At 40.6% G+C, this 17,582-nt stretch overlaps 1 protein-coding gene across 9 annotated transcripts in view; it reads right to left on the bottom strand.

The window, feature by feature from the left end:
* Nucleotides 1-17,582, bottom strand: part of plekha7a (pleckstrin homology domain containing, family A member 7a) — a 115,885-nt gene that overhangs the window by 85,318 nt on the left and 12,985 nt on the right. Inside the window, exon 1 of one of the 9 annotated variants that reach the window (XM_061678313.1) lies at nucleotides 5,266-6,187. The exons of the other annotated variants lie outside the window; for them this stretch is intronic. Within the exon in view, the coding sequence (XP_061534297.1) occupies nucleotides 5,266-5,336 (71 nt within the window). The 5' untranslated portion in view covers nucleotides 5,337-6,187. Of the gene's footprint in view, nucleotides 1-5,265; nucleotides 6,188-17,582 lie in introns of those variants that run through there. 9 annotated transcript variants of the gene reach the window in all.

Below are 17,582 nucleotides of genomic sequence, written 5' to 3'. Positions count from 1 at the left end.
CCAATTGTCTTTCTGTGTATACCAGGCCTAACACAAGTACAGACACTGGGTGTAAAGTGGCTACTGTGTGACTATACTGTATGTTGTGTCTGAGCAAGATTGTATGACATAACTTATGACTTGCTTAAACAAACCAATGACTTGACTCTACATGCTTATTGTATGTCTTAATTTATAACTTGCTTAAACCTAGCAATGACTTGACTCCACTTGCTTGAAACTTTGAGGGACCTGACTTGCTTGATTTGTCACATTACCTTGAGACTTGCATAAAACTTGAACGTTAAATCTTGAGACTTACTTATGATTTGCGCATATGTGACTTACTCCCACCTCTGCTAACCCGCTAATGAGAAGACTTGTGAGCGAACAGCAAGTTAGCAAACTATCTTATAGGTTCTGCTACCGAACAATAAATGTTCTGACAGCACAAGTAACAAGTGGGCTGGCTAGTGAGCGACCTAGAGGACTTTGCTCTGTAGCTAACCAACAAATGTCCTAATGGATAACTGGCAAGCAAGGTAAATAGATTAAAATCTGACAAGACAGTGGGCTATATAGCGAGCTAGAGGACTTGCTAATGGGTTCTGTAGCTAACCAACAAATGTCCTCGTGGCTAACTGGCTAGCAAGCTAAATCGCTAATGAGTTGACTAGCTAGTGCCCCCATCTCGCGAGGTAGTGCACTAGCTTATATGTTCTACAATTGAGAAACAAATGTCCTGGCAGCTATACAGTATGTCTATCAAGGTAACTGGCAAGTAAGCTGACTAGCAACAGGGGAAACTTACAAGCTAGTGAACAATCTCAAATGTTCTAGCATCTAACTGGCTAGTAAGCTAACCAGCTTGAATACACTAGTGGACCCCATGCATGCATTAGAATTCAGGAGTTTTTTTGCTCACACTTTACCCTTTTATCAGAGTGACAACTTTAATATTTTATCTCACTGTTGGAATAAGTTGAAGGTGAACAGAAAGTCCCGCAGAGGGTCTTTCTATCTGCGACAAAGATTAATAATCGAGGCGAGGCCAATTTTTTTAAGCACATCGACATTGAAGCATCAGTTGAAGGACAGTTTTTTGGCAACAAAAAAAAGAAAGAAATAGAATGAAACAGCAGAAACATCTCAATGAAGTACCAAATGTATCAACTATGAAATATCAGACAGTACCCGAATGCAGCCAAATGTCAGATGCTCTTCAGGTGGAACATTCCGAGGGTAACTCAGTCCCCGTGGGAGACTGCACTAGGAGTGACGAGTGATGATTGAGTTGCTTTGGGAGGTTTATTTAGATGAGCTGGCCGACATGACTGGTCGGCGACCTGCCCCAATGTCCGAACTGTGAGTCATTCCGTAGCTAATTCCCTCTGCCCCGAAGACCAACACCTACCAACACCGCCTCCACTGTTGTTCACAATTAAGCGCAGGGATTGAAAAATTAATGAATAAATTAAAATGTCTGAGGGATAATGTTAACAGACGATGTGATTTGAAATGCCAACTTAATGTTGTACAACACTGCATTGATCATTAAAAATGTTCTTCTATTGGCAACCAGAGGTTCATCAAACCATGGTAACCAATATGGTTCCAAATTCATAAAAGAAGCGAGAATCCAATCCATAATTCGAAGAAATGTGACCCTCTGCCTCACAGTTTGTATTTTTTTTTAACATTTTTTTCTGCTCCTTGACATTTTATGTGTACCTAAAATCAAATATGGTCCAAAATTCTGAAAAGAATCGAGTATCCAGTTCAATATAAATTATTCTTTGCCTCTCAGTTCGCATTTTTCAATGTTTTTTGTTTTCTTTGCCTTTTTCTTAGTGTTGTTTTTTTTATTAAATATTTCCGATTAAAGACCACTCAACCTATAAAATAAAATGAGTTGGACCACATACTCTCCAAAATATCCCAAAACAATACCTATGCTTACTACAACACTACACAGTAAATCCTTGAAAACTCATTGCGGTTCAGTAGGCAAACCTTTTTGGATTTAACAGACGAGTTCATGGAAAATAGGGTCCAAAAGCAGAACATGGGTCCAGAATATTCAACCACGAAGTTGCTCACAGACCATTTGTGGTTTCTTGGGGACCACTAGAGGTCCGCGAACCACTGTTTGAGGAAGACTGACCAAAAGCAGTACTCATCAAATACTTACCCATTTTACTATTAACAATTTGCACTTATAAGACCATTAATTATTGCATTTATTTATTGTGCCTGTGACATTTTTAAGATCTCAGAAAAGCAGATACGAGAATAAAATTGCATTTTTAGGGATAATAAGGACTTCGTTTTGGAAAATCTGATTCACAACGTTGCAGAGCTGATTAAATAAAATATAGCCATAAAGAATCGGCGGTGCAGTGTTTCAGCAGCCACCAGGGGTTAGAGGCTGCGACGGTATCTGACATAAAGGCAGACGTAGTCAGACGTCTGATCTCCAGTGGCTGCCACCCCCTCAGGGAATGTAGCTGGAACATGGAAGGATCATGTTGGAAGCCCACAAAAGAATGAATAAAATCAATGACTGTGTGGAGCTTTTTGGTGTGTGTGTTGTTTTTTTTTCCCAGGAAGACATTAACAGCTGAGTAAACTACAACGTACATGACACAGCAGGAACAATAAACACCTTTCGGGTCTTCTGGCGCAGGTAAAACCGGTTTAGTATTTCGGTTGGAACCGAGTGTACAATTAAAAAGCCCGCAATAACCAGTTTGACCACAACAGTCACAAAACCTAGTAAACCTTTAAGATGAATTACAATGAATTTAAATCAAGTTACACTTCATCAGACACTTACTGGATCCAATACAGACTGTATTATATAATATTACGGATGGCAACCAATCAATGCATAATACTATTGTGACTGTAATGAAAGTAAGTACGATTAGATATTTAAACAAGCCTAATTTTGGTCATTCACTTAGTAGGGTGCAGACTTCCACCAAGACCCAACAACCATAATTTGTATCCGCACCAAATTGTACCCCTTATCAAATATTCCCTACCCCTTTTGTCATCAACAGTCATTGAATATTCTCAGAGAAATTATGGAAAATGTTAAAAAATATATCTTTCAATGTTCCTCGATAGGCACCTTTATCCAGACCTCTGCCAAAGTATTCTTCCTTGGCACAAGCTCCATCCATACACAAGGTTTCATGGAAAAACATTTTTGGGTGGGTAATCCTACTAACAACAACATACATAGCCTCTATAATTAATTCAAAGGATATCGACATTTATAATGATGGAGGACCTATTCTATCCACATATCGGTTATGAATTCAAATGTGCCAAAAATGCCTTCGGAGTAATGCTAGGTTGGGTTTCCAGCTAACTAACATCAGTGAATCTACACACACCATATGCAGATAAGCCAATTAGGGGACGAGTCCTCCAGCTAGGGTACAGATGTGCCTTTCAATTTCAGACAAAGCTTCTCTATGCCTATGTATTTTGTCATTTTGTGAATCATCCAGATCAGTGACAAAAACATCTCATCATCAAAAGACATCCTTCAGACTTTTGATAGATGAAAACTAAATTTAACATCAATTACATTGATTAAAGAGGCTAATTTAAAATAAACACGAAGCCCTAAAATAAACACCTGAGGTACACCACAGATTAATAAAGTAATTGTAAAATTTCAAACAAGAATCCCGAACTTGATCCACCATCCTCACAAATAGTTTTTTAGTGTTTTCTTTGGATTTTTTAAGTGTCAAAATTAACATAAACCAATTTGCCTGATAATATTTGTTAGCCAAGAAAAGAAACGTATGTTCCCAATTGTACAACACTCGGTTAGTCTTTATAATGACACGGTTTTTCTACTGTCATTGATGGTAACTCGGAATAAATGCTAAATCCTAAAACTAACACTTGATGTATACCACAGGTTAATAATGTCCTCTTAAAATTAAAAAAAGAATTTATAATCCTATCCAAAGAAATGTGACTTTTCTGAGACCACTGGACCTCAGTGAGTAATCATAATTACCTTGCATGCATGCATTCAAGTTAAAAAAAAAAAAAAAATGGTGTATAACATTGACGATAAAATTTTATGTAAAAATATTTTATTTTTTGTTTAAATTCTGCAAGTAATTAACTGTGATTAATCATGATTAATCAACATTCAAGTGTGATTAATCGGATTTAAAAATATAATAATCATTTGACAGTCCTAGTTAACATTAGTTTGATATATTTAACATTTTCAAAAGGTAGCTATCTGATTAAATACACGTATGTACACTTTATGCTGATTGTATACTACTTTGGTCGTAAAATATTCGAAGCCCTAGCACGAACACTTTAGGTACATCACAGATTCATCATGTCATTTTAATGCAGTGCGTCATGCTACCAGAGTGCAGATTTGAGCTAAATGACCTTTCACTTGTACAGTTGCATCTTGATAAATCAGATTATGGTAGAAAAGTATATTTCAGTTGTTTAATTTAAAAAATTAAACCCATGTATTATACAGATTCATTAAAAATGTGAAAATGCTTCTCACTAGGCCAATTCCTACCTAATTTCTGTATTAAAATCACTTTGATTGTTTATGTAGTATTTGAATTTGTTAAGAGGGTGAATTTTGGGTTTACGTTCCCTGTAAGCTATAAATATCAAAACTATTTAAAAAAACATAACACATTTAACTTTCTGTTTAGTGAATCCAAATAATTTATGAGTTTCACTATTTGAATTGAATAGCTGAAATACATTTTGTATAGAGTTTTACAGAACAACCTCATTTATTAAGCACTTGTGTACAGTAATCCGCCGCTATATCACGATTGAGCTTTATCGCAGAATTTTCTGTCAAACATGTATATACTTTATGCAAATTTAAATAGGTTTAAATTGTGTTTAAAAAGTGTATTTAGTACATTTAAATGTGTTAAAAGTTTGTGGGAGGGTTTTGTTTTAGCAATATAAAAATAAACGATATGGTCTCTCTTTATCGCGGATGGGTCTGGGTTTGTTATCCCTCACAGTTGGGCATTTCTAACTTCAAAGTACTCAAAGCGCTCAAGGAACCTTTGACAGGGCACGAGGGGAAATGAACCTGTAATCTTTTGGTAGGGAAATAACCACTCTGCCAACTGAACCATGTTGCCCCAACCAGGTTTGGTTAACCATTTAAAAAAAACTGTTAGCAATTAACAAGCCATCAATCAACGCTGGTCTTTAAGTAACCAGATTTGGAATGTCAGTATCTAGGTCGCATACCTGCAAGGAGCGTGGTAGAAGGGATATCCAGGCCGAGGTATGTGATTGCAGTATCCCGACTGATTCCACATTGTGCTTCTTTGTATTTAGGCTCCAACAAGTCCGCAAGTGCTGTTTCTATTTTGGTGGTCTCACATTAATCAACGTCTGCCGGCTGGCTCCGAGAATTATGTCAGACGAGACCATGATGTGATTTGCGCACCTTAAATGGAAGTCCCTCCCTTCCCCCTGCTCTTGTTTTCAGGAGAAACCCACAACTACTCAGCAGAGTCCCAGACGAGCGCCCCAGGTGAGGAGTGACATCACACGCTCCCGTTGTGATCCCGTCGGGAGTCAGACGTTCCTCCTCTCCCAGAGGCTCTCAGGACTAACCAGATGGAACAGCTGTCTTTGAGGTCAACCAACATCCGCTCCCCCCCCCACCTGACGTCGATCCTCACGCATCACTCCCACTCCTCCAAAGTTCACGGAACGTCGCAAATTCACCCCGAATCCGCATCTGGTTCTTCTTTTGAGATGGCCGGCGTCAGAGCGAGAGCCAACTACTGGCTCTCTGCCGGCTTTCCCTCCTCGCAAAAAGAGCAGCGAGCGTCTGTAGCCAGGGGAGGAGAGGCGGGAAGTGAGAGAGGGAAGTAAACAGAGCGGGGCTGCCTTCCTATTCCTGCCTCGTGCGCCACTGACAGGATGCACGCCGCTGTGGGACGAAAAGGACGATGGAGAGAAAGCGAGCCAGAGAAGAGAGAAGGACGCGAACGTGACGATGTTTGCATGCCCATTCAAACTATGACTCACGTGTCATTTGACACCTGAACACAAACACCTGAGCTCATTCGTTCTTGTCGAGATTGCGTAATCTCAGCAAACTGCCAAGAGGAACAGAAATATCAGCTTTGAATGCGTGGTCAGCAAAAGTTTCACTTTCCATTTAAGGAAACTACCCAGATCCGTTGGATTTGATCTGGGTAGCACAGTGGCTTAGTGCAGCATTTCCCAAACTTTTTGGACCTAAGGAACAGATTTTACTTTTGTTTTTTTCTTTTTTGTTTTTTTTAAACTTGAATATTTCACAGACCTCTAACAAACAAAAATATCACAAAACGCACCGCATAATCATGTTCAAACGTAAATTTAATACATTAAATAAAAAAATATATATCTATCATTTTGGACAAAGCAGGCTTACTCAAATGTATCTTACCTAACTATTTTTACTTATTATTGTCGAAAGAACATCCAGACTTTCAATTTGAGGCAACAAAATGCCGGATGGCTGCCGCAGAGTGAAGGAAGAGGCGGAGTTTTACAACTGTTCTCAGACAGTAAGTATTTTTCAACTGTATTTCATTTGTAGAGCACTAAAAAAAAGCAGCTGAAACAAAAGGCTGTACATAAGAAATCAAAAACATAATAATCAATATATAAATAAAATATTCCTTTATAATAAGATTGTAATCTTTTTACCTCATGGACAAGCAGAGAATTTGGACAGGGCACTGGGCCAAGATCCGGACCCCGGGTGAATATAGTCATACAGGCTGGAGGAACATGGGGAAGTGTACTGTAATTGCTTGGTTACATCACAGTCACCCAGAAAGTGAAGAGGAAGATATTGTCAGCTGGGAGGAAGCACCAAGACGAGATATTAGAAGGGGCAAAAAGGAAAGATAGGGTGATTTAGAACTCCTGCTGTTTGTTTTTGTAACTAATGCAACTATTCTGGGTTGGAAAACACAGGGGAACTTAGCCCGCCGTCCAGAAGCCTCGCAGCAGCAGTAGCGACGACAGGAACTCAACTGAGCTCGGCTTACGGGCCCGTCACATCTCAACATCTGACGTACCCCCTGACACACTTCAACGCTCAAGGTCACACCTGAGACCGTTGCTACGCAATGCATTAACAAGCACAATTTGGGAACAAGCTGAACCTCTTTCAGCTTTGTTGTTCACCCCAGTGTTTTTATGGGTCGTGACTGAAAGAACAAGATCCCAGATACAAGCGGGCGAAAGGAGTTGCCTCTGCAGGGTGTCCGGGCTCTCTCTTAGAGATAGGGTGAGAAGCTCGGTCATCTGGGAGGGGCTCAGAGTAGAGCCCCTGCTAGATCTAAATTTAGCGACCGACCGACACTTCACGCTACTACCACGTTCGTATTTTACCCTTAAACATTGCCAAATGTATTGCCATGCAGTAACTGTTTACATTGCAGAGGCTACTTACTGTTTCTGCTGTCCCCCAGCTTTGTATGCTTGATACTTCAAAGATGCAATAGAATAAAGTTCCTATCAAAACTGATACTAAACAGCGTATAAAAACAATACATGACACACATCAATCACATTCAAAGGTAAACAATCATGGGCAGAACACTTAACCTCACCTCACACCACACGATAATTACTCAGGATGATCTTTAGAGACATTTGATAATCAGGCCTTTTACTGACTTTGATTTGAAAGGTTAAAAAAAATAATAATAAAAAGACATTTTTTTGAAAAAAACTCTAATTTGGGCTGATTACCGGTGTGTGTACTCCACTTAAGAGTTTGGTATGGGTGACATTCTAGTATCTTTTTAAGGACGTGACCAAAGATGAAAACAAGCACATCTTCTTGACAAGTCAACCTCCATTTTTCCTCAATCACTTCAAGATGCAATTATTCCACAACTCGTAATCTAATTTCTTGTTCAGTTAGTTAGTTTTTCAGTTTCGCAGCACTTTTCTCCCTCATTTCCTCTCTTTCCTTCCTTCACTGCCTGGTCGGACTCCTTCCAGAGGAGCAACTGATTATCAATCGCACACTCAACCTATTATTAGGCCTATAGAGTGGAGCGTGTGCGTGTGTATATTATATAAATGTATTTGTGTGTGTGCGTGCATGCATGCATGTGTGTCTGTTTGTAATAGTTAAATGATGTAAAATATGTCGTATGATTTATTATTATCTATTTTAATAATATAATACGTATATAAAATGAAGGTATAGGAGCAAAACTCACATAAACCAGGTAAACTAAATATGTTAATTGGCTATTATTTTGCAAATATATATTTTACATTGTTAATTAAAATAATCCTATCCATCCATCCATTTTCTTCCACTTATCCAAGATCGGGTCGCGGGGGCAGCAGTTTTAGCAGGGAAGACCAGACTTCCCTCTCCCCAGCCAATTCCTCCAGCTCTTCCCAGGGGATCCTGAGGCGTTCCCAGGCAAGCCTAGAAATGTAGTCTCTCCAGCGTGTCCTGGGCCGTTGCCGGGGTCTCCTCTCGGTGGGACGTGCCCGGAACACCTCATCAGGGAGGCGTCCAGGAGGCAGCCACCTCATCTGGCTCCTCTCAATGCAGAGTAGCAGCGGCTCTACTCTGAGCCCCTCCCAGATGACCGAGCTTCTCACCCTATCTCTAAGAGAGAGTCCGGACTCCCTGCAGAGGCAACTCCTTTCGGCCGCTTGTATTTGGGATCTTGTTCTTTCAGTCGGGACCCACAGCTCGTGACCATAGGTGAGGGTAGGAACGTAGATCGACCGGTAAATAGAGAGCTGCGCCTTTTGGCTTAGCTCCTTCTTCACCACAACGGACCGATACAAAGTCCACATCACTGTAGACGCTGCACCGATCCGCCTGTTGATCTCCCGTTGCATTCTTCCCTCACTCGTGAACAAGACCCCAAGATATTTGAACTCCTCCAATTGGAAAGGGCACCCTTTTCTGACTGAGGACCATGGTCTCAGGTTTGGAGGTGCTGATTCTCATCCCAGCCACTTCACACTCGGCTGCAAACCGCTCCAGTGAGAGTTGGAGATCACGACTTGACGAAGCCAACAGAACCACTTCTGCAAAAAGCAGAGATGCAATACTGAGGCCACCAAACCGGACCCCCTCTACGCCTCGGCTGCGCCTAGAAATTCTGTCCATAAAATTAAGAACATCATCGGTAACAAACCTCACTGGAAACAAATCCGACTTACTGCCGGCAATGCGGACCAAACTCTGACACCGGTCGTACAGCCCGTACCAGGGAGGCTGAGGAGTGTGATCCACCTGTAGTTGGAACACACTCTCCGGTCCCCCTTCTTAAAAAGGGGTACCACCACCCCAGTCTGCCAATCCAAAGGCACTGTCCCCGATGTCCAAGCGATGTTGCAGAGGCATGTCAACCAGGACAGCCTACAACATCCAGAGCCTTTTGGAACTCCGGGCGAATCTCATCCACCCTTGCCACCGAGGAGCTTTTTAACCACCTCGGTGACCTCAACCCCAGAGATAGGAGAGCCCCCCTCAGAAACCTCCAGACTCTGCTTCCTCGAGGGAAGGTGTGTCGATGGAATTGAGGAGGTCTTTGAAGTCTTCTCCCCACCAACTCACAACGTCCCGGGTCGAGGTCAGCAGCGCCCCATCTCCACTATAGACAGTATTGATGGCGCACTGCTTCCCCCTCCTGAGACGCTGGATGGTGGACCAGAAATTCCTCTATGCCGTCCGGAAGTTGTTCTCCATGGTCTCACCGAACTCCTCCCACACCCGAGTTTTTGCCTCAGCGACCACCAAAGCTGCATTCCTCTTGGCTTGCCGGTACCCATCAGCTTCGTCAGTAGTCCCACAGGCCAAAAAGGCCCTATGGAACTCCTTCTGCAGCTTGACGGCATCCCTCACCGCTGGTTAAAATAATCCTATTTAATTCAAATTAAAACTGACTACATGTGTCACATGTAATAAAATGACGACGGAACACACAGGCAGACGGCATTCTTGATTTGCATGTTTGGCTAGCTGCTGCAATCAAAGTTTCGCTGCAAATCTCCTTAATATGAGGAAGACTCAAACAGACATTGACAATTTTATTTGAGAGGAAGCTTCAACCAAATGCCTGTTTTTCGCGTTCAAAATGTTTTTGTTAAATGTGGTAATAAAATACTGTTCTCTGTAGCGGTTCATTGATTTCATAAATGCAACACTCTGTTTCTTGTATACATACATGTAAAACTATATATGCAGTGTTATCCTCACTTTAGATGTCAAAAGGGTTTTATGTCCAAATAGCTCTTTGAGTATTTGATGTTGTACTATACTGTATTACAGCCATCCATCCATTTTCCGTACCACTTATCCTCACTAGGGTCACGGGGGAGCTGGAGCCTATCCCAGCTGAGTCTGGGCGAGAGGCGGGGTACTCCCTGAAGTGGTCACCAACCAATCGCAGCACTGTATTACAGAACCCTCAAATACACACACAAAGACCATGCTATTAACACACCTCCGAGTTGGTGCCTTCAGGCATCATCTCACTGTTCCAGCTTCCACGCTACAATCAGACACTACAAATTAGACCAAATCTTTTTTTTTTTTTGGATCAGGTCCAGCTGGTTCTGGATCAGTTTTTTGCTGCGTCTCATTAGCAAGCAGTGAAAAAACAAACTCCAAATGAGATTCTCGCACCTCCGAGCAAGTCTTTTTGAGTTATTTAATTAACTGATAAAGAAATACTGAAAGAATATTAGAGGACTGGTCTATTAGCATTTTTTAGCATCTGTCGTGAATAGCAAATTGGCTGTGTTTAATATGTCTGCAGTTAGTGTTATTAGGCACTGGGAGGACATTTGATTCGTTGAGTGGTACCTTGACTTACAAGTTTGATAAAGCAACTTAATTTACTCGTACCTCAAATTGTGGTTGAGACCTGGCACGCCAGCCGAATGGTGTAAGTCACTCTGGCCCTTCTGTGTGGGTTTTCTCCCACGCTCCAAAAACAGGTTAATTGAAGACATGAAATTGTCCTTAGGTGTGAATGTGAATGGTTGTTTATCTATATGTGCCCTGCGATTGGCTGGCAACCAATTCAAGGTATACCCTGCCTCTTGCCCAAGAGTTAGCTGGGATACTGTAGGCTCCACCATACCTACGACTCTAGTGAGGATAAGCGGTGAAGATGGATGGATAGATATTTATTGTGTCAAATAATTATAGACGGTATTTTATTAAAATGAGAATAATTAATCACAAATCCTTAATTATTTCGAGTCTCACCACTATTAAATACATCGCTACCATCTTCAACCATTTTCCAGCTTCCACCATCTCATTGCGTAGGGTATTGCATGTGTGAAAATTAACTTTTTTACACCTTACTTTGCTGATCACAATTTCTAATCTAAAAAAAAAACAGTGTTGTTGCTTTAATTAAATTGTTTTTCTTAATAATATAACATTTTGCAATGTTTTTGGTGTGTATATCTGTGATGTTTATGCAGCAGGGGAAGACTCGGTGATATCACATTTTAGCTTTTATATACTGTACACCAGAACAGTAAAACAAAGTGGGCACCCTCATACAGAAGCTGCTTTCGGCCACAGCTCACACACAGACACTCACGCAGACCCAGGTACATTACACAGCACGACACTATGCCCCGCCTCTTAAAGGCACATGCATTTACACAAACACTACAATATGTGCATTATTTTTTATACACTCTATGCTGGTAATAAGTTTGTGTTAAAATACATTTACAAAGTGTTTAAAACGTGTTTTAAGAAGTTTAAATGTGTCAAAACGTGGGAGGAGTAAAACTATCAAATGTTTTCATACATTCATCCATGTGCATCCATTAGAACATGTCACAGCTACAAAAATAAATCGAGCAACCCCTTGACTGCACACTATGCCACTCGCACCTGTGTCCAATATAAAAGTAGCAGTGCCACCTGTGTCTCTAATGAATCTCGCTTTCACTTCTTCATGCACACCATTTGTTGAGGCCCTCTTGATACGCGAGGCGAACGCAGCCCACAGAGACGGAACAAAGTTAATAACAATTCTGTAGGCAGCAAATTGGACTCTAGCGGCAGTAAATAGCAATCAAGTATTAAAAAGAGGACTGACTGGAATGTACACAGAAGCCCGGCGGGTTACACAAAAAGAGGTAATAAATAAGTCTGCCGCTCAAATTGCAACGCTGGCGCATTTATCGTAATGAGATCGTCTCATGTGCGAGACTGCCACATAAGGTCCGTCATGTTGATTCCGTCCTAAAAATAATAGACTTTAACAACGGCTTATCAAATCTTATCTTGAAAACCCGGCATCACTCGGGAAAACCTGGCATCACTCGGGCTGTTGCAACTCCGCCAACCTTGGGATTTTTTTGAGAACTACAAAATTGAAATATGTTGGTAACTTCCAATGGTGGGAAGAAACGAAATACTTCACTGTTGGACTTAAGAAGATTGTTCAGTTAGCTGCACTTAAGTTAATTTCTGACGACTTTTTACATTTACTCCTTACATTTGAAAACAATGTGAATTTTCTACTCCTTACTTTGTCAAAATAGGCTTCTTACTTTTTTCAACTCCCTTGGATGATGACACGACATAATAAAACATGTAAATAGAGAAAGGAACTCAGTCGCGGGTGAGATCGTGTTTCAGTGAGATCTTTCGGTCTTCAAACGAAAAAGAGTATGGCGTCAACCTACCGTGCGTTCAAGACTCGCTGTAACTTCCACGAACAACCTAGGCTAAACTTAGCTCCTCCCTGACATTACAATCTCGTCTCTCAGACAAGATGTATCGCTTCAACATACTTCCTTTAGACTTTCCTATTTAGATATCAGATATATCAGAAAGATATCAGAAAGAGCAACAAAAAAACATGAAAATGTTGAAAAAGGTTTTTCCATCGACTCGCAGTGGATAGGTTTCACAGGAAAATACTGTAAATACAGTGGTACCTCGACTTAAGAGTTGAATTAGTTCCCTGCGCTTGTAACTCAAAACACTCATATCTCAAATCAACTTTCCACATAGAAATGAACGGAAATGCCATTACTCCATTACAGTCCCACATTGTGCTCCTTCTTGCATGCACACCTTGGCCATCGGGGCCGTATAATGCAGCTATACGTACACGCAAAGAAGTTTCACAATTGACTGAGTAAGCTGCAGTAATATTAGTCATTTTTTCTCAGAGCATAAAGAATACATGCCTGTGAATATTGTTACATTGTTAGTCATGTGTTCTGCACCGTTTGTGCTCAAATATTGTTCCACCAGGCTCATGTTGACGTCATTGTTGTAGCGCCCCAGCAACCCTTTTAGCCCTCTAATGGACTGCTTTTTTACCGCTCACGTCATTTTGTCGCCCTCACAAAAAAACATCTGACTAGAAAGCAGACAGCAGGCCTAGAGAAAATTGATTGCACGTCAATGTGTTTGGAACATCAGTGCATGTGGTCCAAACAACACTCAGTACCAACATTAGGCACCTACGCATCAAACATTTGCTCGGCAATTGGAGCAGTTAATCCTGGTACTTTTTTGCCAATAAAGCAGCAAGCGTGCATGAGGAAAATCCATATTAGAGTAAGCAAACGAAAACAGCCACTGCTCTTTTGATAAAATCCATATTTTTCTGGTGTTTTAAAGGATGGGTGGAATGGTGTGGAACGTGACGAACTGCCAGGCGACATGGCGGCAGTTATAAAAAGTGTCTCGTTAAGAGGCCAATGAGCAGCTCCGTCGATCTAAATAATTGACTGAATCTCTGGGACAGAAAAGGCACAGCCCCGCCTCCCTCCATCCATCCACCTATCCATCCCGCCTCAGAGGGAGAAACAGCCGGAACATCACCGTTCTGAGACGCTTACAGATGCTTATTTACACACCAGCTGGTTCAATATTTCCATTTTGCAGTAGCTCAAAAGTCATTATGTTTATGATTGTATGAGTTCAGTTACACTAAGTTGGTAGCTATATCTATTTTGCAAGATGTAGCATCTCACAATAGGAAATTATACAAAATGTTAACCACTGTATAACAATCAGACTGCACATTTTTGTAAGTATATCTTGGATGGAGGACTAAATTGTAAGCAGAGCGTAAATGGAGCTACACTTGCTAATATCTGTCTTCAAAGAGCTATTACATCCCACAAGAATTTAGTTAAAAAAATAATAATAATTAAAAAAAAAAGAAAGAAAGAAAGAAAAAGCACAAAATTTGCACCACTTCAAAGCAATCAGACTGGGCTTTTTTTTTGTGTGTAAAAAGTATTATTGTTATTATTATCCCCCTACAAAAACTGTTCAAACGACAATATATATATAATATGCATTATTGTTATAATTGATTGTCATCTATTTATTTCGATTTCTATTTATTTGACTGAAATCACAAAATTTTCTGGTTGCTTGCAGCAAGACCAGACACTGATATACAGTAACTTTTAATAAATTATGTAGAGCCATCTAGTGGTTCTTCTTGCAACTGCAAACCGAAATTACAATCATTGTTTGATCTGAATGAATGGCATCCCTACTTCCCATTTAAGTGTCATGTTTTAATATACTGTACAAGAAATTGTATTGACTCGCAGGTGTTATGTGGATGTGTTGCACAGTGGAAAACTTTCATTTGCAGCCATTGTTTTCAATGACACACCTGACACCGCTGTCGCCTTTAGCCTCGCAGTATTACCCCCTGTGTGTAGTTCACGTGTAAAACAGGCCCATTTCAAATGAATGCAAACAGGTGCAAGGAATATCAAGCTGTATGTTTATTTGCAAGCAAGTCATTTGGTGACTAAGACCTGGTACACAAAGACAATTAGGCTGTTTTTGTCCCGATTTTGCCACTTTTGGGGTGGCAGCTGTGGCCCAATTGTTAAGATCATCGCCTACCACCGTGGAGGACCTAAGTCTTCTTCTTCTTTCTGTAGGTACGTGTGTTTGGATGTAAAAAAAAATTACATTCCATCTGATTCACATATTTTTGTACAGCAACCGCTTGAGGAGGCTTGAGTGCTACCTTGTTTTTCATTCCTAAATGTATGTTTGAGTAAAAAAAAAAAAATTTCAAAAAGCAAAGCCAAGCATAATCAAGAAGGCTTCTGAGGGCAAATGCTCCCAGTGTGTAACTTCATTAACTACAGCCACATATTTGTTCTACCACTTAAGACAGTTTACATCTTATTCCGATGGTGCACACTCAATCGGCTCTCATGAAAATTTTGTATGATTTTCTACAAAAAGTAATGCATGCGAACTGGTGAGATATATTGGGGTATTTTTGGGTTGTTTGAAAATGTGAGTTTTGATCCACATGATTTGACTCGATTTGATTGTATCTTCATTTAACAATCAAAACATAAAAACACAATCAAAATAAACAAAAAGACTATACGATAGGATATCACTTACTCCATGTACAAGTAAAAATTTATAAATTTGAGAAGGAGCAGAAGGAAGCAAAAGCTTCTTTTGCCCTGCCCCTCGCCATGGATGGTTTCATGACCGCCGATTTGATTCCCCGCACGGCATCGGGAAGTGCAGTGATTACGACATAACTTTGCCTTCAAGTCTGCTAGCTTCATGCTAACACATAATAGGGAACGCCATAGTCTTTAAGCAACGGGATATTTACTCACAGGCTTTTATCCTCGGTGAAGAACGGCTAATATTGCTGCAGCTTACTGAGCTTAGTTGAACCGTTTCCATGTATATCAACGTGAGGTTTAGCATACCTTGAATCACGCAACGGATTTCTTGCAGAGAGTTCGCGGTGATCAAGACTGGTCGGCCCCTTGGTCGTCATACCTAAAACAACGTGGTGTTTAACAGGAACCAACTGGACTCCAGTTTCGTAGGGTGGCTTTCGGCTGCAACAGGTCCCCATCCTTTCACAAACTAAGTACCTCAATGCAAGATAATTAGTGACTTTGCAAAAACCTGACTGCTGTATACGGCATGGCTTCCTAACACCTTCTGACTAATGTTTTTGTGACCTGGAAACCTCGCCCATCTCTTTCTACTGACACAAGTCTGATTGTCTCCTACAACGAGGCCGCTTTGACATGGGTTCAACCGTCTTGTTGTTTGTCCCTGAATCGCGCCATTGTGTGAGCCCTCCTTTGCTCCGTGTTGGACACAGATGGACACCCACCGCAATTTCCAGTCCTAGACAAATAAGGCTTCTCTGTGTTTTTGCTCAGAGGAAATGGCTTCCTTGTAAACATGAACTTTCATGTTCCATGTTCTATTCCTCTGTGATGCAGACTAATCAATCAGCTCTCTGCTTTCCTATATATGTTTTTCCACCTCTATCTTTGTTACTGCTGTTGTTTGATTCCTAATTGAATTATTCTTTTTGTCAGATCCTGGTGGTTTTCCTGGATACACCTACCCTCATGCCTTTAGTTAAAAATAACATTGACTAATCTTCTCAACTGAAATAATTATATCAAATCAGTGATCTTTCTCAAGAGCTCATTGATCGTATGTGACAACAGTGAAGCGCATGTAATGGGTTCATGGCACAGCTTGATGAGTATCCAGCTGCGCAGAACACAAAACGTTCATCCTGACACTTGAAATGACTCACAGGGCTCGAGACTAACTTTTTGCAAAAAAATGTTATTTCTGTTTTCACTCAAGAAATTAGGTGTACCCAATTTTTTTCACCGCATCACATTAAACACTGCGGTTTTACAGGTTAACGCTTTAAAAAAATACTTCCCTGTTTTTTTAGGCACTATTGACTGGTAGATAATTTAAATAACAATTTGGTCAACATCAGAGGTGGGTAGTAATCCGCTACATTTACTCAATTAGAATGTTGAATCATTTGTACTTGTCAGAGTAGTTTGCATGCACCATATTTTACTTGAGTATTTATGTTAATAAGAATCGATACTATTACTACAGTGATCACCATGCCACTCACTACTTTTATTTAAATATTATTGCGTGCGCGATTTACAGTATTTTTAGACTTCATCTTCGACTTTCACATAGGGCGTCATTGCGCCAGTCCAACGTGATCACTCGGGTCATCTGACTCCAATTCACCAATCAGAAGGCACAAGGCAGTCACATGACCGCACACAAAGCCTTCGCTTGCCAATCAGAATGACTCATTTTGGAAGGAAAAAAAAAACAGTCGTATAAGTGTTTATAGACTCAGAAAAAAACCAGCTTTAAGATGCAGTGTAGTTTTGTGCCTGCCCAAACGTGAATATTTCAGCCCACTTCTTATTGGAGAAAAAACCTTGCAGTAAATTGCAGTAGCCCTATTTGACTGTACAACCTGTTTATATGCTGTAATTTTAATCTCTCTCTCTCTCTCTCTCTCTGTCTCTCCCACACACACACACACACTCAGACACACACACACACAATCAATAAGTCTGGTGAGCAAACAACTTCAGTAATTGAAGAGAATAATGCAAAATAATGTTTCTGTAGGGCCTAATGCATATGGTTTTGGTGTGGTTTTTGGGCAATTAAAATTTGAAATGGTGGCAGGTGTGTGTGGACTCCCTTATAT

This window comes from Phycodurus eques, chromosome 5, assembly GCF_024500275.1.
Source record: "Phycodurus eques isolate BA_2022a chromosome 5, UOR_Pequ_1.1, whole genome shotgun sequence".
Classification (NCBI taxonomy): domain Eukaryota; kingdom Metazoa; phylum Chordata; class Actinopteri; order Syngnathiformes; family Syngnathidae; genus Phycodurus; species Phycodurus eques.
This window is presented reverse-complemented; position numbering and strand designations above follow the sequence as displayed.